The following is a 25117-nucleotide window of genomic DNA, read 5'->3' on the forward strand; positions in this document are numbered from 1 at the left end:
AGGACCCACGGCCCGGCCCCGCCCCGCGCCCCGGTCCTGCCCGCGGTCCCCGCCCCTAGCTCCGCCCTGTGGCAGCAGCTGACCCGGGGGCGGGGAGCCTGCCCGGAGGCCACGTGCAGCGGTGACACCGGGATAGTGTTATCTGGCCCTGGCGGGCCTCAGACCCTTTGCAAAGGCAATCTGGAGGCCCTGCTTGTCAGCAGCTAGATAACCCGCTCAGTGTGGTTGGACTTTAACCAGGGTCTCCTTGCCCCCGGCCTGCCTCCGAGGACAGAAGGGGGAAGTTGAGACCAGATAAACCTGAGTGCACGAGATAGAATCCCAGCCCTAGGATTCTCGGGAAAACTCTAATAACTAAGGGTCGGAAAATTGTAGTGCCTGGACCCACTGGATACCTGGAACTGGTTTAAAATGCAAGTCCCAGGGCCCCACCCCCAGGAACTTTCAATCAGACACTCTCTTAAGGATGAAGTCCAGAAATCTGTATTTTTTACAAACCCTGCAGGTTTTTTTGGTGCATGCTGAAGTTTGAGAACCATTTTAATGTAGAGATGTAGTTCAGCTATGGTAAAATTATTCCAAATGCCAACCTTCAAAGCACCAGGATCTGCAGAATTTGTATTTCATTGTGGGGTTTTGAGATGAGAGCAACACCTCCCACCTTTTCATTTCGCTTCTCAACAGCCCTGTGATGCTGATGTAGGCAGATCTGTCAAATGTGTCCCTTAAGGAAGAGTTATAGTCTTAGAAATGCAACATTAGCCCACATGGGTTGAACATTGACCCAAGAACCAAGAGGTCTCCAGTTGGACTTCTGGCCAAGGCACATGCCCAGGTTGTGGGCTTGATCCCTAGTAGGGGGCATGCAGGAGGCAGCCAATCAGTGATTCTCTCTCATTGATGTTTCTATCCCTTGCTCCCTCTCCTTTCCTCTCTCTTTCTATTGTTTCTTCAATTTTTTTTCTAAGTCTGAATTATCGCAAAATAATATCAATTTAAAAAAAAATCTTTAGCAAATAGCAGAATTAATCTTTCTTACCTCCTCCCCCCAATACGCAGCAGGCATTTTCAACTCAATTGAGGCAGGAAGTGTTTAGCATCGTGCTAAACAAACTAAAGCTGGCAGCTCAAATCCGGCCTGATGCCTGTTTTTGTATGGGCTGTCAGTTAAGAATCATTTTTACATTTTTAAATGGTTGGAAACATTTTCAGAATAATATTCTGTGACATTTGGAAACAATGAGACTGAAATGTCTGTCTATGAATAAAGTTGAGTAAGAACACAGTGTCTCCCCATTCTTTACAAGCTACATAGCCGGCTTTTGCACTACAGCGGCAGAATCGAATAGCTGAAGCAGAGTCCTTTGGCCCCCAAACCGAAAATATTTTCTCTCTGGCCCTTCACAGTAAAAGCCTGCCCAGAGACTAACTACATACTGTAGTTTGTTTCTGAGATTTTATTATAGTATTTGACTTGGTATTGTAGTTGAACTACCGGTAGCAATAACACTAATGGCCATTGTTGGGTTGATTGCTTTACCATCTGTGTGTCACTCTGCCTCAAGATCCAAGTTGCATGTTATTTCCCACATTTCACAGATGAGAAAACGGAGGCACGGTGGAGTTAAATGACTTGCCAATAGCCTCAAAGCCAGGAAGTAATGGAGTCTTGAAAGTCACATGGTCATGGCCTTTTTTTCTGTTCAAACATTTTCAGTTCCTGTCCAAATGAAGTGTGCATGTATAGTGTGCCGGATATAAAGCCTTCTGTTCCAGGTTGTGGGGGACATGGAATGACCATGAGAAAGCTGTCGCCCTGGAAGGACCCATCTTCCATGAAAAAGATGCTCAGGGACACAATTACAGTACATGCTCCAGTGCTACTCCAACTGTGGTCCAAGGACAGCGATAGGAACAGAAATCCAAAGTAGGTATTTAGAAACTTGTAGCAATTTGCAAAAGCTTGTTCTCTTGTTTGTTATATTTATATATTTTATATATATTAAATATATTTATTTATTTATTTATTTATTTTAAAATATATTTTATTGATTTTTAACAGAGAGAAAGGAAGAGGGATAGAGAGCTAGAAATGTCGATGAGAGAGAAACATTGACCAGCTGCCTCTTGCACACCCCCTACCGGGGATGTACGCGCAACCAAGGTACATGCCCTTGACCGGAATCGAACCTGGGACCTTTCAGTCCGCAGACCGATGCTCTATCCACTGAGCCAAACCGGCTTCGGCTAAATATATTTTTATTGACTTCAGAGAGATCGAGCCTGCAACTTGGGCATGTGCCCCGATCTGGAATGGAACCTGGGAGCCTTCAGTCGACAGGCTGATGCTCTAGCCACTGAGCATAACTGGCTAGGGAGCAAAAGTTTGTTAAATCTAATAATGAAAAGGTCTATTTTTAAGAATATTTTTTATTGACTTTTAGAGAGAGAGGCAGGGAGAGGGATAGAGAGACAGAAACATCGATGAGAGAAAAACATCATCAATGGGCTGCCTCTTGCATGTTGGGAATCCTGGGCATGTGGCCTACCCCTTCCTCTCTCTCATCTCATCAATAAAAATATGAGACTGAAAATTTTTTTTAAAAAACTAAAAATATATATTTTTAAAGCTAAAAAAAACAACAACAACCCTAAAGTCTTGGGCCTGCTGAAGTGGACAGTTGGGCTGTGCAGCAATTCCAAATCTTTCTCACATCTTCATATTTTCTGACACAGGAAATCATGAGACCTGTGTTTAGGAGTTAAGCTGTACAACCAACTTATTGGTTATGGTTATGAAAGAATAAAAAGATAAAATTGTGAAATAATCAGCTAACAGTTTCCTCATAGCTTCCATAAAAGTTAGCAGCATGCCATATGACAGTCATGAGTGCTAGGATGTTCTTGTCCCTATGTTTTTATGGGACAAGAAATTCCCTTTCAGTTTCTAAAAACAGGTATGTTTTTGAGGTATAAGTAAAAATATAAAACATCCCAAGTGAGGCTTGCCTTAGGGGGGAAAACAAAACAAAAAACAAGGACTTTGCTTTTGTTTATTCTCTCAATAATTTTCTTAAAACCCTCACCTGAGAATATGTTTATTGATTTTTAGAGAAAGAGGAAGGGAAGGAGAGACACATCAATGTGAGCCAGCAACCTAGGTGTGTGCCCTAACTGGGAACTGAACCCACAACCTTTTGCTGTACTGGGCATTGCTCCAGCCAACGGAACCACAGTTGCCACGGTGAGGACTTTGTTTTAAACATTCTCTCCTGTCTTCTTTCCATCACCCGGTCTCTCAGCCACATCTTTGCAAGGTTGTTGTTGGGTTACTGGACATTTCTGTTTGTGTGTGTGTTTTTGTATGGGGGCGTTTGCCTTTTTCACGTTCTCCACACATTCGGGTATTGAGCTCGAAGTAAGATGGCGGGCCATGGATGCTCTGGGCTGGAGGCAACTGGGAACCAGGTACCTCTCCCCCAAATTCTGCCATCTCTGCAGGCTCCTTCTCTCCATTCTGGTTTCTGCTCAGACACCTCCCCTTCGTGCAACCTCTCTCCACTCCATCCCACTCCGTTTTATTTTCTTTATTGCACTGCTGCAATTGTTTCCCTAAAAATTGTTTTAAAGTAACAACTAAGTATAAGATAATATCTTACAAATGCATGTATGGGAAAATACATGCATGGCATAGAAAATGAAACAGTGAGTGTCCTCATACTCACTCCCATTCCTTCTTCCCCAGGTGACTCTATCCCAATTCCATGTTCTTCCTTCCACCCTACAGGAAATCACTATCGGAAGTGTCTGTGTGGCTCCTTCTTCATCACTGGGGTATCATTCTGCGTGCTTGTAGGAGGTAAGACTACGGTATTTGCATTCCTAAATAATATTTTGTGTGCTCTGAGATACTTTTAAAACTTTAGACAAATGAAGTTATTCTCTATTTTTTTTTTTAGATTGAACTGTGTTATGTTCATACTATAATACTATCATTTCCCCCTGATGTAATATATTATTCTATGTGCATATATTCTCACTTAAAAACAACAATCCAGCCCTGGCTGGTGTGATTTGGTTGGAGCATCGTCCCATACACCAAAAGGTGACAGGTTCGATTCCCGGTCAGTGCACATACCCAGGTTTCAGGCTCGATCCCCAGCCAGGGCGTGTGAGGGAGGCAACCCAACTGATGTTTCTCTCTCTCCCTCCCTCCACTCTCTAAAATAAAAAAATTAAAACCAAGCAAACAAATAAAAACAACAATAACCCCGTTTATGGACAGGTTATTTCTGCTTTCTGCTATTCAGAAAAGTGCTGCTCAATCCAGTTTGGCTCAGTGGATAGAGTGTCAGCCTGTGGACTGAAAGGTCCCAGGTTCGATCCCGGTCAAGGGCATGTACCTTGGTTGCGGGCACATCCCCAGTAGGGGGGTGTGCAAGAGGCAGCTGGTCGATGATTCTCTCTCATCGACGTTTCTAGCTCTCTATCTCTCTCCTTTCCTCTCTGTAAAAAATCAATAAAACATATTTAAAAAAAAAAAAAAGGTGCTGCTAGGCACCAAAAACATTTACTAATTACAAAAGTAATCAAGTGGAGAAGCCATGACCCTACCAAAGTAATCAACGTTAACCTCACGGATAAGAGGCAGATCCTGCGTTTCTCCATGTGACACCAGAGAGAGATGCAATTCTGCTTCTGTGGCTTTCTGGCCAAACGAACTTATTTGAATCTAATCATGAGGAAACATCAGAGAAACCCCAAATGAGGGAACTTTTTAAAGATAACGGCTAGTATTCTTTTTAAAAACAGACTATTGTTTTATTTGCAGCAAAATTGAGCAGAGCCCCGCTGGTATGGCTCAGTGACTGACCTCTTATGAACCAGGAGATCATGGTTCAATTCCGGGTCAGGTTGCAGGATTGCCTCTCATGTCTGATGTTTCTTTCTCTCCCTTCTTCTCTGAAATCAATAAAAACATATTTTTAAAACATGTGAGCAGAGCTGAAACCAGTTTGGCTCAGTGGGTAGAGTGTTGGTCTGCGGACTGAAAGGTCCCAGGTTCGATTCCGGTAGGGGGTGTGCAAGAGGCAGCTGGTCGGTGTTTCTCTCTCATCGACGTTTCTAGCTTTCTCTCTCCCTTCCTCTCTGTAAAAAATCAATAAAAATATATTTAAAAAATAATTTCTATCAAACAACAGCAAAATATGTGAGCAGAGATTTCCTGTGTGCCCCCTGCAACATATATTTTTAAAACATATGAGCAGAGATTTCCTCTGTGCCACCACATACACACAGCTTTCCCCACAATCAGAATTCCATACCCAGAGATACATGTTACAACTGATTAACCTACACTGACACATCCTAGTCACCCAAAGTTCATAGTTTACATTAGGGTTCACTCTTTTTTTTTTTTTTTTTTTTTTAATGTGTTTATTGATTTCAGAGAGAAAGAGAGAGGGAGAGAGAGATAGAAACATCAATGATGAGAGAGAATCATTGATCAGCTGCCTCCTGCACATCCCTTACTGGGGATCAAGCACACAACCCAGGCATGTGCCCTTGACTGGAATTGAACCCAGAACCCTTCAGTCTGTAGGCTGAGGCTATATCCACTGAGCCAAACCAGTCAGGGCTAGGTTTCACTCTTGATATTGTACATTCTATGGATTTTGACAAATGTATATATTAAGATTTATTTGCCATTATAGGATCGTACAGAATAGTTTCGCCGCTTAAAAATCCTCTGGGTTCTGCCTAGTCATCTGGGTGAAGGGGTAACATACAAATTGGTTAGTTACAAAATAGTCCTAGGGATCTCAGCATAGGGAATATAGTCAATCATACAGAAATAACTAAGTACGGGATGGGGGTGGAGGGGCCGGATACATTTTGTAAAGTATATGATTGTGTAACTGCTCTACTGCACATCTGAAACGAATACAAAATTATATTGAATGCAAACGGTAATTTAAAAATAAAATTCAAGCCAAGACCGGTTTGGCTCAATGGATAGAGCGTCGGCTTGGGGACTGAAAGGTCCCGCGTTCGATTCCGGTCAAGGGCATGTACCTTGGTTGCAGGCATATCCCCAGTAGGGGATGTGCAAGAGGCGGCTGATCGATGACTCTCTCTCATCGATGTTTCTAACTCTCTATCTCTCTCCCTTCCTCTCTGTACAAAAATCAATAAAATATATTTAAAAATAAAAAAAAAATAAAATTCAAGAGATTAGAATAAAATTCTAAGTCATACCCTCAGACTTGCTAAATCAGAAACTCTGGGGGTACAGCCCAGGCATCTGCGTTTTCACAAGTCCTCTAAGTGATTATAAAGTTTATGATCTAGCCAAAACTGGATTGGTTCAGTGGATGGAGTTTTGGCCTGCGGACTGAGGGGGTCCCAGGTTTGATTCCGGTCAAGGGCATGTACCTTGGTTGTGGGCACATCCCCGGTTGGGGGTGTGCAGGAGGCAGCTGGTCGATGTTTTTGGCTCTCTGTAAAATATCTTTTTTAAAAAAATGTTTAAGATCTTATTAGGGCAGCATTTGGCTCACAGACCGCCACCCCCCGACCAGGGAACAGCAGAGCCCCTGCACCGGTTGGACAGTGTAGGCACCTGGAGGCAACGGGTTCTTCCCGGGGCACCGTCCATCCCCACCCGGGCGGCTGCAGGGACCCCCTCGGTCCGGGTGGGGAGGGGCGGCCCGACGGGGCGGGCCAGAGGCTGGCGTCCCCGCCTCCGCGGCATTCCGCCCGCCGCCTCGCGCCGTCCTCCTTCCTCCCCTCCTTGCTCCCGTCCGTCCTTCCTTCCTCCCTTCCTTCCGCCCGCCGGCGCGATGATGGAGCCGGGACGCGGCGCGGCCGGGGCGCTGCTGCTGCTGCTGTGCGCGGGCTGTGCGCTGCGCCCCGGGCGCGCCCAGTACGAGCGCTACAGCTTCCGCAGCTTCCCGCGGGACGAGCTGATGCCGCTCGAGTCGGCCTACCGGCACGCCCTGGACCAGTACGGCGGCGAGCGCTGGGCCGAGAGCGTGGGCTACCTGGAGATCAGCCTGCGGCTGCACCGCCTGCTGCGCGACAGCGAGGCCTTCTGCCACCGCAACTGCAGCGCGGCGCCCGCGCCCGAGCCCGCCGCCGCCGCCGGCCTGGCCCGCTACCCCGAGCTGCGGCTCTTCGGGGGCCTGCTGCGCCGGGCGCACTGCCTCAAGCGCTGCAAGCAGGGCCTGCCGGCCTTCCGCCAGTCGCAGCCCAGCCGCGAGGTCCTGGCCGAGTTCCAGCGCCGGGAGCCCTACAAGTTCCTGCAGTTCGCCTACTTCAAGGCAAGTCCGCCCAGCGCCGGGCCCCGCCCCCGAAGCAGGGCCCGCCCCCTGTCCCGCCCCGGGGCCGCCCCAGGAGCAGGCCCCGCCCCCTTCCTGCTGGGCCTACTACTTCAAGGCAAGTCTGCCTTTGCTGGCCCCGCCCCTTCCCCGCCCCCGGAGCAGGCCCCGCCCTGACGCAGGCCCCGCCCCCTTCGTGCTGGGCCAGCTTCCACTGTCCTGGCTGCACCCAGCTCTCAGAGGCTCACAGCCTTGGCCAAGGACGCCTCCAGATCACTCCGCCCTTACTCATCTCAGAGCTGGAAATGCCTTCCCTGAAGGGTTGTTCTGAGGCAGAGAGTACGTGCACAGAACATCTAGCGCAATGCGCCGCCTGGTCGTTGTTACCCATTCTTGGAAGACAGTATATGCCATTCAAGTCCTATTCAGTAACAGAGGGCCTGAGGAGCTGCCTAGTCCCTTTATTTATAATATTTATTTTTAAATATATTTTATTGATTTTTTTTTTTAACAGAAAGGAAGGGAGAGATAGAAAGTCAGAAACATAGATGAGAGAGGAAACATCCATCAGCTGCCTCCTGCACACCCACCCACTGGGGATGTACCAGCAACCAAGGTACATGCCCCAGGCAGGAATCAATCCGGGACTCCTCAGTCTTCAGGCTAACCTCTCTATCCACTGAGCCAAACCGGCCTCAACGCCTAGTCCCTTTAAAAGAGGAGGAAGTCGAGGCCAGGAAAGGGGAGAACAACACATCCCTGCCTGGAGGAGCAGAACTTAGCACTGATTCATCGGGATGGGTGCTCTCTGCTGTCTGTCTTCTAGATTTAAATTTAGCACAGCTGTCTTTCTCCTTTTTGCAGCTGCTTTGATTCTGTCTGTGATTGCTGGCTAAAAATAGCCACACAAATTGCAGTTCTCTATCCTTGGAGATCTGCAAGTTTTAAGAATGGGCTGAATTCCCTGTTACTGGGTAAAGAGGCGTTGGCTTTGCAGGTCTTCACTGGGACTTGCCAAGAGAGCCCAGATTCTACTTTTATCTAATTAGAAACGATTTTAAAAACAGTATAACTGCATTTCTTTTAATGACTGCAAAATTAGATGCATGACATTTGCCAGACTCTGGAATATAGAAGTTGGTTGTTTTGTTTAACTTTGCTTTGAGTGTTTGGCCTGCAAGATCTGTTTTTCATATTTCCCCTGAAATAACCACATGAGCAATAAAATAGCACTAAAACCCAAATAAAAGGAAAGCTGGGTTATTATTTATTTTAATATATTTTATTGATTTTGTACAGAGAGGAAGGGAGAGAGATAGAGAGCCAGAAACATCGATGAGAGAGAGTCATCGATCAGCTGCCTCTTGCACACCCCCTACTGGGGATGTGCACGCAACCAAGGTACATGCCCTTGACCGGAATCAAACCTGGGACCTCTCAGTCTGCAGGCAGACGCTCAATTCACTGAGCCAAACCGGTTTCGGCTGGACCAAGTCTTTTTTTTTTTTTTTTAAATATATATCTTATTGATTTTTCACAGAGAGGAAGGGAGAGAGATAGAGAGCTAGAAATGTCGATGAGAGAGAAACATCGACCAGCTGCCTCTTGCACACCCCCTACCGGGGATGTGCCTGCAACCAATGTACATGCCCTTGACTGGAATCGAACCTGGGACCCTTCAGTCCGCAGACCGACGCTCCACCACTGAGCCAAACCGGCTTCGGCTGGACCAAGTCGTAATGGGCCATGGAAGTCTCTGAACCCTAACCTCTGGGAACGCTGTGTAGAAACACTAAGTTACTAAAGATCCAACAGACCTTCTGGTTTTGCTAAGTTATTGCTCACTATCCACTGAGTGGCTTTCTTCGTTCTTCTTTCTTCTTTAGGCAAATAACCTCCCAAAAGCTATCGCAGCTGCCCACACCTTCCTGCTGAAGCATCCTGATGACGAAATGATGAAGAAGAACATGGCTTATTACAAGAGCTTGCCGGATGCCGAGGACTACATCAAAGACTTGGAAACCAAGTCATATGAGGTATATTTGGAGTGTTACACACTGGTCGGTCACAATGTGAATTGTTGAAGAAGTGTATCTCATTGGACAAGTGTAGACATCTAAGGACTAGAGGCCCGATGCACAAAATTTGTGCAAGAGTAGGCCTTCCTTCCCCCAGCTGCCAGCACTCAGGACCCAGACTTCCCTCGCAGCCCTGGCCTCATCCAGAAGGACGTCTGGTCTAATTAGCATATTACGCTTTTATTATTACAGATTAAAGTGGAAAGGGAATAGAGAGGCTAGGAGGACAGACTTGACTGGTGAGAAGCTATTTTTTTTTTTTTTTTTATTGACCTCAGAGAGGAAGAGAGAGAAACATCCATGAGGAGAGAGAATCTTGGCTCAGCTGCCTCCTGCATGCCCCTTACTGGGGATCGAGCCCGCAACCTGGGCATGTGCCCTGACCGGAATCGAACCTGGGACACTTCAGTCCGCAGGCCGACGCTCTATCCACGGAGCCACACCGGCCAGGGTGAGAAGCTACGTGGATCTATGCATCTGCAAAGAGGAATGCTGATGAGAACTAATGAGGACAATGAGAAGAGGAAGGCTCTAACACCTCTTACCATTGTCTGGGCCTGTTGGACTCAGGCACTGGGGACATGAATAGCAATGAAAGGCGGGGCAGGATTGAAGACACAGGGGCATGTTGGAAGTATGCAGGGGGAGCCAGGGGAGTCTGACTACAGGGTTCCCCACAGTGTGACCAGCCCGCCAGCTCAGCAGTGGTGACCTTCACACGCAGTGTGTGAAGTCTCTTTCCTGGGGTCCCCTTACTCTTCCAGGAGAGAATGCTGAGGCTGTCCTGGCCCCTCCAGGTGAGCAGGTCTGTGTGTGTATCTGAGATCTGTATTTATTTCCTGTGAGACCACACTGCTTCCTCAGCCTCGTCATTTCTCTTTTACCTGGTCTGGTCAGCCATGAGCAGAAATTCCATGAAGTGTCTTCTGTCCGGCAGGGGGCTGCCCTTCCCAGTAACTGGTGCTGGTGCATCCTCCCTATTTGTGACTGCACTGTTAGGGGACAGGGGTTCGGCACCTGCTCTCAAGCTTATATCTCTTCCTGGATTCAATTTTTAAAAAATATATTTTATTGATTTAAAATATATATATATATAAATAATTTTATTGATTTTCACAGAGAGGAAGAGAGAGGGATAGAGAGTTAGAAACATCGATGAGAGAGAAACATCTATCAGCTGCCTCTTGCATATCCCCTATTGGGGGTGTGCCCGCAACCAAGGTACATGCCCTTGACCAGAATCGAACCCGGGACCCTTCAGTCTGCAGGCTGACACTCTATCCATTGAGCCAAACCGGTTTTGGCCTGGATTCAATTTTTTAAGATCAGCTTTAATTACAGATTTTAAATGTACAATTCATTGAATTTGGACAAATATATGCAGTCCTGTAACTCCCACCATAATCATGACAGAATATTTTCATCTCCCCTAACATGTTGTCTCATGTCCCCTTTGCCCCAAACCCTGAGGACTGCTGCTCTGATTTCTTTCACTATAGTTTCCTCTTTATCCTCGACTTGAACTTGATTTTATTATTAAGCATTTGCAATCTTTTGAATTAAATGAATTAAGAAGCGTACCATTGGCCTGGCTAGTGTGGCTCAGTGGTTGAGCACCTATCCATGAACCAGGAGGTCAGGGTTCGATTCCTGGTCAGGGTACATGTCCAAGTTTTGGGCTCAGTCCTCAGTAGAGGGGCGTGCAGGAGGCAGCTGAACAATGACTCTCTCATTGATGTTTTTTTTTCCTCTCCCTCTCCCTTCCTCTCTCTGAAATCCATAAAAATACATTAAAAAAAAATATGTACCATTGTACACAGGGTAGGAAAAGCTAGGCAGAAATAAGTCATTAACTGGCTTCGTGTTGTTTTTAAAAAAATATATTTTATTGATTTTTCACAGAGAGGAAGAGAGAAAGGATAGAGAGTTAGAAACATCAATGAGAGAGAATCATCGATCAGCTGCCTCTTGCCCGCCCCCCACCCCACTACTGGGGATGTGCCCGCAACCACGGTACATGCCCTTGACCAGAATCGAACCTGGGACCTTCCAGTCCTAAGGCTGACGCTCTATCCACGGAGCCAAACCGGTTTTGGCAACTGGCTTCCTGTTTACTGAAGGGCCAGTGTGGTGTCTTCAGAGTGAATGAGAATGGAGCTCTGCGGAGGTCTGATTTTTCCTGCACGCCGGGGAGTTCCACCAGCTTCCCCCTGCCTTCCAGAGCCTGTTCATCCGAGCCGTGCGGGCGTACAACGGGGAGAACTGGAGGACGTCCATCACCGACATGGAGCTGGCCCTCCCCGACTTCTTCAAAGCCTTCTACGAGTGCCTGGCCGCCTGCGAGGGCGCCAGGGAGATCAAGGACTTCAAGGACTTCTATCTCTCCATAGCAGGTTGGTGACGCTGAGTCCCAGCTGTGGATGGGGCGGCCGGCTGCCCGGGGCCTCTGAGGAGGAGCTTCTGAGTGTGGCCGGCACCTCCACAGATGAGACGTGGCAGGGCTTCCGGAGAAATGGGGAATCTAACAGCTCGCTCCAGCACAGACCTGCAGAGGAGGCCGACCGCGTCGGCACTGCCCAGTGACAGGTTCCCCACAGGCTCCTGGGAACATAAACCCGGGCCCGTGGGTAGCTTGTGCTTCCCGATACTGAGATCCCTCTCATAGTGGGAATTCTCCAGCACACACAAAGGCAGGATGAAGCGTACGATGAGCCTCTAAGTAGCTGTCACCAAGATAACTTCTGGAAAGCAGTTAATTGTCTGATTATAGAGCAGTGCATGCTCATTGTAGGAAGCTTAGAAAACCCAGGAGAGAGCGAAGAGAGAAGATTTACAACATCAGCAGGGTTAGCTCCGATCTCCCAAGGATTTCTCTTGAACCTCTAGTGGGCAGCATCGCTCAGAAAATGGGAAGTGGCCGGAAGAAGATTTCCCAAGTTGGCTTTGGGAACATGAGCCTAGGACTGCACCTCATAGGAAGGTGCCCTAGTCACTAAGTCCGGCACAGAGCTGAGCACCGTCTGCCTCTTAGAAAGTCGCCATGCACTTTATTGGGTAAAGGCTGTCGATATCTTGTAGTTTGGCAATTATTGAATCTAAGGTTTTTTTAATCTTTTTTTTTTTTTTTTTTTTTTTTGCTCTGGTATATCTTTTTCCACTGAGTACCTTTTTTTTTTCTTTTTTTTATTTTATTATTTTTTAAAATATATGTTATTGATTTTTTACAGAGAGGAATGGAGAGGGATAGAGCTAGAAACGTCTATGAGAGAGAAACATCGATCAGCTGCCTCCTGCAAACCCCCTACCGGGGATGTACCCGCAACCAAAGTACATGATCTAGACCGGAATCAAACCTGGGACCCTTCCGTCCTCAGACCGACACTCTATCCACTGAGCCAAACCGGTTAGGGCTGTACCATAATTTATTAATCACCATCCTGTTGATTGGCATTTAGGTTATTTCCATGTTTGTTTGCTGTTTTGAACAATTTGTATGTATGGCTCTGTCTAAAGAAAATTTCTTAATTATGAGATTTAGCATCTTTTCCCAGTGTTTATTAGCCATTTTTTTTTTTTTATCATTTCTTCTCTCTTCACATCTTTTTGACCATTTTTACATGGGTTATTTGTCTTTTTCTTGTTAACATTTGAGAAACAGGACATGTTAAAGGCTTGAGTCCTTTATCCTAAGTGTTGCAAATATGTTACCTTCATCATTTGTCATTTTTACCTTTATGGGTTGGGAGGTGGGGCAGAGGGACCATTAAGAAAGTAATGGGGAAAGAAAAAAAGAACGTTCGTCTATTCTTTCAGATCATTACGTAGAAGTTCTGGAATGCAAACTCCAGTGCGAAGAGAACCTCACCCCGGTGATAGGGGGCTACCCCGTGGACAAGTTCGTGGCGACCATGTATCATTACCTGCAGTTTGCCTACTATAAGTGTAAGTCACCCTCTTCTGTGGAGATCTTGCGAAAGGGACTCAGTCCTTCAAAGACTCAGCTTCCCCTTCCGTACAAGAGAGGTCATGACCCTTACCTGTGGTTTTGGGGGAATCCATCCAAGTCCCATCATCAGCCCTAACGCGTGCTTCCCACAAAAAGGCAGCATGCGTGGTGACTCCGCCCACAGACCCTGGAACCAGGCTGCCTGCGATCAAATTCCACCTTTGTCACTTACTTCGGTATCTCCGTTTCCTTGTCTGTAAAGTAGACGTGCTAGCCCTAGCCTCATACCACTGTGGTGAGGATTAAGTCCATTGCTAGATGTGGAACGCTGAGGGCATTCATACACCGACACAGAGCAAATATTTATATATATATTTTAAATATATTTTACCTACTTTTTACAGAGAGGAAGAGAGCAGGATAGAGAGTTAGAAACATCGATGAGAGAGAAACATCGATCAGCTGCCTCCTGCCCCATCCCCCACCCCCAACCAGGGATGTGTCCGCAACCAAGGTACATGCCCTTGAGCAGAATCGAACCCGGGACCCTCCAGTCCACAGGCTGATGCTCTATCTACTGAGCCAAACCGGTTTCGACCAGAGCAAACTCTTTATAAACGTGTTTGTTCTTTTTGTCTGTTAACTCCCCTTCCCCGACATGGGCCTTACTTTTCTGACTGTAGCAGTGTTCTTCCCGTTGGTCCTCCCTTAGCCTGCAATCTACCAGCCAGAACATGTCCAGTGGACGTAATGTCACCTGCCGCACTCATTTCTTGGGTGCTGGTGGTGTTGCTTACACTGGACCCCTTTCTGGGCCTTGGGAAGAAGTGGCTCCTTACAAGCCTGGTTTTTAAGTTGTCGTTACCAGAAACAGCCACTAAGCGGCGCAGTTTATTCATTCTCAGAGCTCTAGCAAAGGTACTGGTAGTGCTCCTGGGTTGTAAATGAGGCGGAATGTGCCTTCTTCCTCGTCCCTAGCCCTAAGACAAATCCCAACCTCTCCTAAACTCCTGTGCTAATAAAACTGCTGTCGAAGGTGAGGCAACTCTAAGGGGAACCTTGCTTCCAGCAGATGAAAAGACCAAGTGACTTTTTAAAAATATATATTTTTATTGGTTTCAGAGAAGAAGGGAGAGGGAGAGAGAGAGAGAAACATCAGTGATGAGAGAGCATCATTGATCAGCTCCCTCTTGCCATATGCCTTGTCTGGGAATGGTTCATAGGTCAACGCTTATCCACTGAACCATACTGGCCGAGCCCAGGTGACCTTTCAGATCTCAGCCATCCTGGAGAGGCCACCATCCATTAGGGCCTTCTAGGTTTGGTGTAGCTCTAGGAGGGCCTACCGGAATCTGGAGGTTGTGGTTCCATCCAAATGGGGCCCAGGCACTGGAGGACCCCGATGGGGGGGGGTTCATCGGCTAAGCCCACCCTCCCTCACTCTCCTCAGCCCCACGACATTCTAGGCCGTGGGCCCCTGGCTTCTCTGGTTCCAGGGATGGGAGACCAGCTCAGATCAGAGCCTGAGGCGGATGATAGTAGGCATTTCTGCAAAGGTTCCTGCCTGACAAGGAACTTCCAGGTTTCAAAACTCCAGGCTGCTTGCTTAGGAGACCCGGTCCGTGACCTGCCCGCCCAGGGGTGACTCTGGTTGATCGCAGCCTTCGGAAGGAGGGGCTGCCCGAAGGGGCTTTTCCTTAGGAAGCTGCACGTGCAGGAAGGGTGGCAGGTGAGAGCGACTGATGTCCTGTTCCTCTTCCTCCCCGACCCCAGTGAGCGACCTGAAGAACGCGGCGCCCTGCGCGGTCAGCTACCTGCTCTTTGACCCCAACGACAAGGTCATGCAGCAGAACCTGGTGTATTACCAGTACCACAGGGACAAGTGGGGCCTGTCGGATGAGCACTTCCAGCCCAGACCAGTAAGTGCCCATGCACCGGGCATCACCTTCCTTTCCTCCTTTATCTCTCTGTCTGTCTATCTACCGTGTTTCCCCAAAAATAAGACATCCTCTGAAAATAAGACCTACTTACAGGTTTCCTTCTGAGTGAAATATAAGGCATCCCCCCGAAAATAAGGCCCCCCCCCCCCCCTAGGCTAAACATGAGAGATTTGGTCCACTGATTCTGAAAGAAATGGAGCCACAAGAAATTCACCAGGAAATTCAGGAGTTGGATTGTGATGATGATGTTCCAGAAGATGATGACATGATTGTCACTGAATAAATGAGTCAATTCTTTTTTTTTTTTTTTTTTTTTTTTTTTTTTTTTTTTTTTAAATATATTTTTATTGATTTTGTACAGAGAGGAAGGGAGAGAGATAGAGAGTTAGAAACATCGATGAGAGAGAGTCATCGATCAGTTGCCTCCCGCACACCCCCTACTGGGGATATGCATGCAACCAAGGTACATGCCCTTGACCGGAATCGAACCCGGGTCCCTTCAGTCCCCAAGCCGACGCTCTATCCATTGAGCTAAACCGGTCCCGGCATGAGTCAATTCTTGATACTGTAGGATTCACAGTTTCTCTGGTTTGTGTTGACGACTACCGTACTACCGTACCGTATACAGGTAATAAATTTCCTTTATTTTCATTTAACAATATACGTGTACTGTATTCTTCTTCATGGAAAAATAAAACATCCCCTGAAAATAAGGCCTAGCATATCTTTGGGAGCAAAAATTAATATTAGACACTGTCTTATTTTCGGGGAAACAGGGTATCTATCTATTTGTGTGGGAGTTTTTTAAGTATATTTTATTGATTTTTTTACAGAGAGTAAGGGAGAGGGATAGAGAGCTAGAAACATCGTTGAGAGAGAAACATCGACCAGCTGCCTCCTGCACACCCCCTGCTGGGGATGTGCCCGCAACCAAGGTACATGCCCTTGACTGGGATCAAACCCAGGACCTTTCAGTCTGCAGGCTGACACTCTGTCCACTGAGCCAAACCGGTTTTGGCTATCTATCTATCGTTAATCCTCACCAGAGGATATTTTTTCCATTGATTTTTAGAGAGAGAGAGAAACACCCATGCAAGAGACACACGTCCGTTGGTTGCCTCCCTGCAGGCTCAATGGCCAAGGCTAGGGATCGAACCTGCAACCCAGGTACGTGCCCTTGACTGGCAATTGAACTCGAGACCCTTCGGTGCGCAGGACAGCACTCTAACCACTGAGCCACCAGTCAGGGCCTTCCTCCTCTTTAGTCTCAGGAGACTGCTTTGCACCTGAAGAGAAGGGGTTATTGGGAAAGGAAAGGAAACTCGTTTTATTTTCTGTGTTTTGCTCTCTTAACATTTTACTGCTGTATTCTGATTTTTTTAAACCAGTAAAAATTCTACAGATTTCAAGCCATTGCAGAAACATTTTACTCAGAAAGTAAAAGTATTCCCTCGTCACTCCGTACTTCCTCTTTACCCCCTGCCTTATAGCTGCACATTTAGTCATCTCTACAGCCTGTATTAATTTTTTTTTTTTTAACAGAATCAGGCTCACACGTCACATACTGTTTTTTTTTTAACAGAATCAGGCTCACACGTCACAAAGCAGCTTGCTTTGTCTTCCTAGCGATTCATGAGCATTTTCCATGTCACACCTGTACACCTGCTTTGTTATTATTTCTAGTGGCTTCGTGGTGGGCTCCTTTACTAATGGATCGTCACTTAATCCCCACGCTGGACAAACTCAGCCTCAAATGGTGTTATATATTGTATTCAAAAGGCCTTTTCTAAATGATCTTTGTTCTTAACTTGTACTTCCATTGGGATTTCTGTATGCGGTGCTGGTTTGCCATTCATACATTTTCCTTCATACACACACACACACACACACACAGACATTCATTTTCCTTCACTCCTACACACATACCTACAATCTCTCTCTCTGTCTCTCTCTCACTCTCTTTCACACACACACAGTCCTATATCTTTCTTCACATCTACACACACACACAGTCATTCGAGGGAGATTGGCTGCTGTTTGTTGTTTTATTTATTTATTATTATTATTTTTTAAAAATATATATTTTATTGATTTTTTTACAGAGAGGAAGGGAGAGGGATAGAGAGCTAGAAACGTCGATGAGAGAGAAACATCGATCAGCTGCCTCCTGCACACCCCCTATTGGGGATGTGCCCGCAACCAATGTACATGCCCTTGACCGGAATCAAACCTGGGACCTTTCAGTCTGCAGACCGACGCTCTATCCACTGAGACAAACCGGTTGTGGCTGTTTTTTGTTTGTTTTAAATATATCTTTATTGATTTCTGAGAGGAAGGGAGAGGGAGAGAGAGATAGAAACATCAATGATGAGAGAGAACCATTGATTGGCTGCCTCCTGCATATCCCCGACTGGGGGATAAAGCCCGGAACCCAGGCATGTGCCTCTGGCCAGAATCGAACCTGGGACCCTTTAGTCCACAGGCTGACGCTCTTATCCACTGAGCCAAACCAGCTAGGGCTTTTTTTTTTAGTTTTTTTTTTAAATGAGATATAATTTAAATACAGTAAAATTCACCCTTGGGAGGGGCACCAGTCTGGTTTTAGTACATTCACAGAGTTGTGCAGCCATGGCCACTACCTCATTTTAAGTGTTTCCATCACCCCCAGGAGAAACCCCATGCATGCCCTGTTCCTCCCACTCCCCGTCCCAATACTAAACGGTTCCCTGTCTGTGTCTGAACAGGAAGCAGTTCAGTTCTTCAACGTGACGACGCTCCAGAAAGAGCTGTATGACTTCGCTCAGGAAAATATCGTGGATGACGATGAGGTAAGTTTTCATGGTTAGCACACGTCTGGCTAAGAGAAAATATTACTCACATCTTCGCTTACACCACTGGAAGGCGAGTCCTCCCTGAAATAAGGAACAGAGGGGCCTGGAGACTCGGTGTCTGTGGGCGTTTAATGGGAGCCGGCGCTGCCATGGGCAGAGCGGCTTTCTAGGAACCCAGGCTGCGGCCGCCAGGTGCTCCGGGGCCCACCATGGGGCCTCCAACCATCCTTTTTTCATTTAAGGGAAATCGATGAGACTTTCTTCTTCTTCTTTTATTGTTTTTTTTTTCTTCCTTCTTTTTAAAAAAATATACTTTATTGATTTTTTTACAGCGAGGAAGGGAGAGGGATAGAGTGTTAGATACATTGATCAGCTGTCTCCTGCACACCCCCTATTGGGGATGTGCCTGCAACCAAGGTATATACATGCCCTTGACTGGAATCGAACCCGGGACCCTTCAGTCTGCTGGCCAATGCTCTATCCACTGAGCCAGAGCAGTCAGGGCTCTTCTTTTTTTTTTTTTTAATTTGTTGGAGATATATATATATATATATATGAGAGAGAGAGGGAGAGAGAGAGGGAGAGAAACATTGACTTTTTGTTGTTCCACTTATTGATGCATTCATGTATTGATTCTTTTTTTTTTTTAAGAATAACCATTCTTTGTTACAATACATTTTTATTGATTTCAAAGAGGAAGGAAGAGGGAGAGAGAGATAGAAACATCAATGATGAGAGAGAATCCTTGATTGGCCGCCTCCTGCACACCCGCCACTGGGGATCGAGCCTGCAACCCAGGCATATGCCCGCAACCAAGGTACATGCCCTTGACCGGAATCAAACCTGTGACTTCAGTCCGCAGGCCAATGCTCTATCCACTGAGCCAAATCAGGCAAGAATAAACATTCTTTTTTAATGTTCTTATTATTTTTATTTTGATAGTGAGAGGGAGGGAAGGAGTGGGGAGGTGTATGGGGAAGAGAGAGAGGAGAAACATTTATGTGAGAGAAACACATCATCTGGTTGCCTCCTGACCGGGTCTGTGGATTGAGCCTGCAACCGAGGTACATGTCCTTGACTGGAAACAAACTCATAACCCTTCAGTCCGAGGGCCGAGGCTCTGATAATCACTGAGCCCAAACCAGCCAGGGCCATGGGTTGATTCTCATATGTACAGGGGATCGAACCAACAACCTTGGTGTATCAGGATGAAGCCACTGAGCTACCTGGCCAAGGAAAATTTTGTTATTCTTGATGCTAACTGAGTGGCATTGTTTCCTTATTTTTATTTTTCCGTTATTTATTGCTGGTGTATAGAGAGACAGTTGGTTGGTAATATGGATATTGTCATCCTGCAGGTCGCTCTAGCTTTCTGAAGTTGTTCCCTCACTTGTGGCATGAGAGAGCTTCCCTGAACCTTCGGGATAAAAACACCCAACAAAGTAGGAATAGAAGGGGGACTTCCTCCACTGACCGAGGACACGACAAAAACAAAAACAAAAAAACCACAGCTAACAACATACTAAATGCTGAACCGTTGTTTTTCTTCCAAGAATGGGAGCAAGACAGGTGTCCACTCTCTCCATTTCTATCAATACTTGACATTGTGGCGGAGGCTCTAGGCAGGGCAGTTAGTGGAGAAAATAGAAAGAAGGCATCCAGATGGAAGAAGAAGTGAAACCACCACTATGTTCCCAGGAAACGGGGTCTCATCGCGCCCTGTCAGGTCGAGGAAGCCCCCCTTCTATTCCTCCTTCGCTGGATGCTTTTGTCATGAAAATTCAGTAAAGCCCTTTCATGTCACTGATAAAGAAACGGTAAGAAAAGTAACCCAGCCGAGGCCGGTTTGGCTCAGTGGATAGAGCGTCGGCCTGCAGACTGAAGGGTCCCAGGTTCGATTCTGGTCAAGGGCATGTACCTTGATTGCGGGCACATCCCCGGTGGGGGGTGTGCAGGAGGCAGTTGATTGATGTTTCTAACTCTCTATCCCTCTCCCTTCCTCTCTGTAAAAAAAATCAATTATATATATATATATATATATATATATATATATATATATATATATATATATAGTTTATATATATAGTTTATATATATATATAGTTTATATATATATATCCTGTTAACCGAGTGGGACTTATAAATACGTCAAACGTAAACAATATCTGGAACAAGGAGGACATATGAATACATCCTTGAAATATATGTTGCGCTCTGAAACGGACAGTATATATTTTTTGTAATCTTTATAATTGTTTGTAAAATTTATAATTTTTTAATTCGATGTTTCCATTTTTTTGTTGGTATTCTTTTCTATTTGTTTGTAATTTCATATTTTCCTTTGTGCTTTATATATATAAATAAACGAAAAAATATATATTTCATTTATTTTAATTAAGTACAAATAAAAAAAAATAATAATATGAAATTATGTCCACTGGGCGTGACGTACTGACATGTCCTAGTGAAAGAGTATGCGCCCGTTATACATTGCGTATTTAAAAAGGGTACTCCCCGGTTAACAGGTTAAATATATATATATATATATATATATTTTTTTTTTTTTTTAAGAGGAAGAAAAGTAACCCAGGTCTTGGTCCACAGTCTGGTGATCAAGGCAAGACAAGGAACAGGTCGAAAGTGTTCCTGTGGGGTAACAGCTAATGGGAGGGGGGGAGACGGGTGGAGAGGAGGTCCAGAAGGGGGGTGCCGAGCAGGGTCTTTTGGAGGGTGGCTGGCCTGCCCACCTCGCACAGGGCATCTGTGGGGCATGTGACTCCACGTTCACATGGAGTGGGAGCCAGGTCCCCTCCCAGGGAGGAGCCGGGTCCCCTGGGCCCGAGGGCAGGGGCGGAGGGAGGGCTGCTATGGCCCCCGCAGGCGGCCGGCAACGGCCTCTTGGAAATAGTCTCTGCTCCCCGCACCTTAGAGCCAGGCAGCCCGCTCAGCAGAGGTGTCCTGTTGTCTCTTGCAGGGAGAGGTGGTGGAATTCGTGGATGACCTCTTGGAGCTGGAGGAGACCAGCTAGTCAACAGGAGACAAGGACACTTCCCTCCGATATTTTTTTTTTTTTTTTTTTTTTTTTAAAATATATTTTATTGATTTTGTACAGAGAGGAAGGGAGAGAGATAGAGAGTTAGAAACATCGATGAGAGAGAGTCATCGATCAGCTGCCTCTTGCACACCCCCTACTGGGGATATGCCTGCAACCAAGGTACATGCCCTTGACCGGAATCGAACCCGGGACCCTTCAGTCCCCAAGCCGACGCTCTATCCATTGAGCCAGACCGGTCTCGGCTTCCCTCCGATATTTAAGAAACACAGATTCTCTGTCTTCCTTTTCCCAACTGCCCACGCGGTTGATACCTCACAGCCTTCTCTTTGCTCTGTGAAGTGAAAGGAAAGCTTCATCTCTCACTACATGTAACCAGGGGTGAGCCTGCTTTCCCCTTGACCACCCCTGCCTCCCTGTCTTCACACCGGCTTCCCCTGAGTTCACACCAGCCTACCCTGAGTTCACACCTGCTTTCCTTGTGTTCTCACCTATCTCCCCATCTTCACACCTATCTTCCCCATATTCACGCCGCCTTCTTCATATCCATACCTATCTTCTTTCTCACCAGTCTTTCCAATCCCCCCCCCCAGAAAAAACCAATACTATTTTTTAAATAAGAAAAAAGACTCCTAAAAGATGATAATTGTGAAAACCTACTTTGACCTTCCTGCTCTTCCAGATTTTAGTCTTTTTTTAAATTTTATTTTATCCCCATGAGCAATGAGAATCCCACCAGGAGGACTAAGAGGGAGCCACCTTTGAGGGTGGAGAAAAACAGAAGAGTGTGGGGTTCTGGAATCTGAGCTTTTTAAATTCAACCCTATCCCCTCCTCCGATAAGCCACTTAGTTTAGTAGGGACCCGCCAGGGATGGAGGCAGGAGGCAGGACTTTCCCCACAACGGCCTGGGGAGGAATGAAGGGGCATCGACACTGGGGGCTTCAGTGTAAGGATGACTGACTGGTGGTGGAAAACACATCTTTGCTTCTGCAGCTTCCTTTCCCCCCATCTCACTGGCCCAGCCTCTGGGACCGGGATGCACCCTAGTTCTCCTGCGGTGCTGTCCGTTCCCATTTCCCTTCTACTGAGAGCACTTCCTGTTTTACCTACGTGAAGTCCTGCTGTCAGGATCCAGGCTACTCAGCTCAAGACAGCAACCCACTGGTGTGGCTGTGGCTGGAGGTGCCGACACCAGCAGAGTCTGGACTCCTAGGGGGCAGCTTAGCCAAAGGAGTCAGTGTTCTTGGCATCACGGATGGCTGCACCCCAGCTCATGGGATGCGGGGTTCTCCTTTCTTCCCTTGTCCCACCCTCTCCTCCCCCAGAGAGACTTCCTTTGGGAGGCCGTGGGGGAGAGGCCATAGGTCAGGACTACAAAGTAGAGGGGGACCCAGGGAGCGGACGCCCAGCCCCAGGGTTCCTGAGTCATGGCGGGGGGCGGGGGGGGGGGGATTACACCCAGCAGCTGTTTAACTCCCTGGAGGCTCCTGGCTGCTGTGGACCTTCCCAGTGTGTGAGGAGAAGCCCGGGGACACCACAGGGCCAGGGCTGGGCTAGGAGGGGGCGGGGGGGTCTGACCCACTCCACCTCTGGGGCCTGCAGTGCTCCCGTTTGGTTCTCTGCCTGTGCCTCGGAGTCTGGGCTGAGCTGTGTGTGGTGATGTTTTTTTGCACGGGGTTGGGTGGTGGCGGCGGTGATGGTGATGGTGATGGTGGTGTCCTCATTCACTCTCTGAACTTGGCCTCTTTTCCCTGGGGATTGAAAACCACCTCCACTCCCATCCTAGCAATGTCCCCTGAGGAAGGAACCCAGGGATAGTAGGTTCAACATCATCGTCGGCACCTCGCCCGGATTGAAGGCGGCAGAACCGAATTATTAAACTGTTTAACTCCAAGGGAAACAACACCGATCTTTAAAGAACAGAACGGTGAGCTGAGTTCTCCAAGCCTGCCACGAAACCCCGTGTGCCGGCTGCACTCCGTGACCTCCGCCCGGCGCCCCCTGGACGGGTTTCTTAGGTGAGCCTAGGGGATCCCCGGATGGAGCCTCAAGGGTTCAGCATCGGTCTGCTCTGTCTTTTGAAGACAAAAACCAAAACGCGAACGCATTTGTGAGCTGAGTGAGTTTCCAGACTCACCCACGATACCTCACTTGCCCTCTGACTCTCCACACGGTTCTCTGTCGGGTGTCCTCAAGCTGGTCCACCCAGGGAGGCCACCGCCCCAGGGGCTGGGGCGGGGGATCTGTCCAGCCCCATTGCTGGTCTGGTAACCCGGGCAGGGGCACCCATTGGGCAGGCCTAAGGCGACCCACCCTGGCCCCTGTTCCTGTGCAGACATGGGCAGTGGATTTGTGTGTATGTGTGTGGACACAAAGGTTTAAAAGGGACTAATTGTCTGGAGTGTCTCCTACATCAACATATCCAACGTACTCATATCTCCCCGCGTCCTGAGGCTTTCCATCTCCCTGAGGCTTTCTATCTCCTGCCACGAACCTCTCCTCACCCCTGGGGTCCATCCCGATAGAACCGCTCGGCCGTGGACCACAAAGCGCCGTGGGAGAGGCTGCTTTCAGCGGTTCTGACGAAGGGAGCGCTCGGAGCACAAACACCGTATTGAAGCGAACTCGGTGGCAAACAGAAAATGGCTTGTTAGGTCGTCAGGGGGGAAAGGGTTTATTATGACTGCCGGTGGGATAAACAGGGGCCGGTTTCTGCCAACACGGATGGGAATAACGGTGTGTTTTTTTTTTTAAGTTTTAAATGTGAGCCGTAAACCCAAGCGCCTTCAGTTTTTCTTTTTTCTTTTTTCTTTTTTTTAAATAAAATAAAATGAAAAATTCAATGCCGGAGCTGTGGGGAGGAGGTGGGCCGGTGCCAGAGCAAACATTCTCCTTTAATAGTGTTTGCACATGGAGCTGCAACCCAGTGTGTAGCGAGGCCCCGAGAAAAACCCACAACTAATCCTTCATCGCAGCTGTCTGAGCTCTTGATCATCTGCCATCCCCTGAACAGCGCCTTCTTTTTTCTGGCGGCCCCGGGCTTGAATGACTTAGTGTGGAGGGCCTAAACTAGATGCGAGGCGGGGAGGGCAGAGGGAGAGGAACCTTAACGAGGCCTCAGCCAACGGTTTTGTGTGCTGGACTTCCTGTGCCTGCAGCCAGGGCAGGGCCGTTCCCCACCCCGTCCTGGGCCGTCTCCCCGAGAGGGAAGAGGCCACGGCAGCCTCGGCTGACCCTCTCCTGCCCCAGAAGGGAGGCAGGAGCGGCTGGGGGTGGTGCCACAGGAGGATGCTTCTCTCCCCAGGGCAGGCCTGGGCTCCAGACCTTAGCTGCTAACATTGCCAGGAGATCAGGCTCTGGGGCTTGTTGAAGAAAGGAATTGGCTTGCTACCCCCTCGCAGTGCATAGGGTCAAACACTGGTGCCTCATTTTACCTGAAAAGAACAGGAAGAGATTAAGAAATGGGGCCTCGCCCTAACCGGTTTGGCTCAGTGAAAGGAGCGTCAGTCTGCCGACTCAAGGGTCCCAGGTTCGACTCCAGCCAAGGGCATGTACCTTGGTTGCGGGCACATCCCCGGGTGTGTGTGTGTGTGTGTGTGTGTGTGTGTGTGCAGGAGGCAGCTGATGGATGTTTCTCATCAATGTTTCTAACTCTATCCCTTTCCCTTCCTCTCTGTAAAAAAATCAATAAAATGTATTTTTAAAAAAGAAAAAAAAAAAATGAGGCCTCAGTGGTTGAGCATCGACCTATGAGCCAGGAGGTCATGGTTTGATTCCCCGTCAGGGCACATGCCAGGATTGCAGGGTCAATCCCCAATGTGGGGCATGCAAGAGGCAGCTAATTAATGATTCTCTCCCTTCATTGATGTTTCTATCTCTTCCTCTCCCTTCCTCTTTAAAAAAAAAAGAAAGAAAGAAAAATGTGGCAAACAGGTCCCGGAGCAACCAC

General features: G+C 47.5%; 1 protein-coding gene across 2 annotated transcripts; it reads left to right on the plus strand.

Moving 5' to 3' along the window:
* The first annotated feature begins 6755 nt into the window (after positions 1–6755).
* Positions 6756–23960, plus strand: LOC118715446 (cartilage associated protein). Of its 2 annotated transcripts, XM_036431714.2 has the most exons (8): positions 6756–7322; positions 9206–9355; positions 11619–11790; positions 13211–13339; positions 15117–15262; positions 18028–18111; positions 21089–21161; positions 21412–23960. In XM_036431714.2, the coding sequence occupies exons 1-7, from the start codon at positions 6843–6845 to the stop codon at positions 21140–21142; spliced, it is 1215 nt and encodes a 404-aa protein (XP_036287607.1). In that variant the 5' UTR covers positions 6756–6842; the 3' UTR covers positions 21143–21161; positions 21412–23960. The 2 variants fall into 2 exon arrangements, with proteins under 2 accessions (XP_036287607.1, XP_045435310.1); XM_045579354.1 differs by lacking the exon at positions 13211–13339 and having other exon boundaries at positions 6768–7322.
* Positions 23961–25117: the final 1157 nt, after the last annotated feature.

The sequence above is a fragment of the Pipistrellus kuhlii genome, unplaced genomic scaffold, assembly GCF_014108245.1.
Source record: "Pipistrellus kuhlii isolate mPipKuh1 unplaced genomic scaffold, mPipKuh1.p scaffold_m20_p_11, whole genome shotgun sequence".
Classification (NCBI taxonomy): domain Eukaryota; kingdom Metazoa; phylum Chordata; class Mammalia; order Chiroptera; family Vespertilionidae; genus Pipistrellus; species Pipistrellus kuhlii.

Coding starts and splice junctions, on each gene's coding strand:
- LOC118715446 (XM_036431714.2), top strand. CDS start 6,843: ATGATGGAGCCGGGACGCGGCGCGGCCGGGGCGCTGCTGCTGCTGCTG. Junction 11,791..13,210: donor CTTCTATCTCTCCATAGCAG/GTTGGTGACGCT, acceptor CTATTCTTTCAG/ATCATTACGTAGAAGTTCTG. Junction 15,263..18,027: donor AGCACTTCCAGCCCAGACCA/GTAAGTGCCCAT, acceptor GTGTCTGAACAG/GAAGCAGTTCAGTTCTTCAA.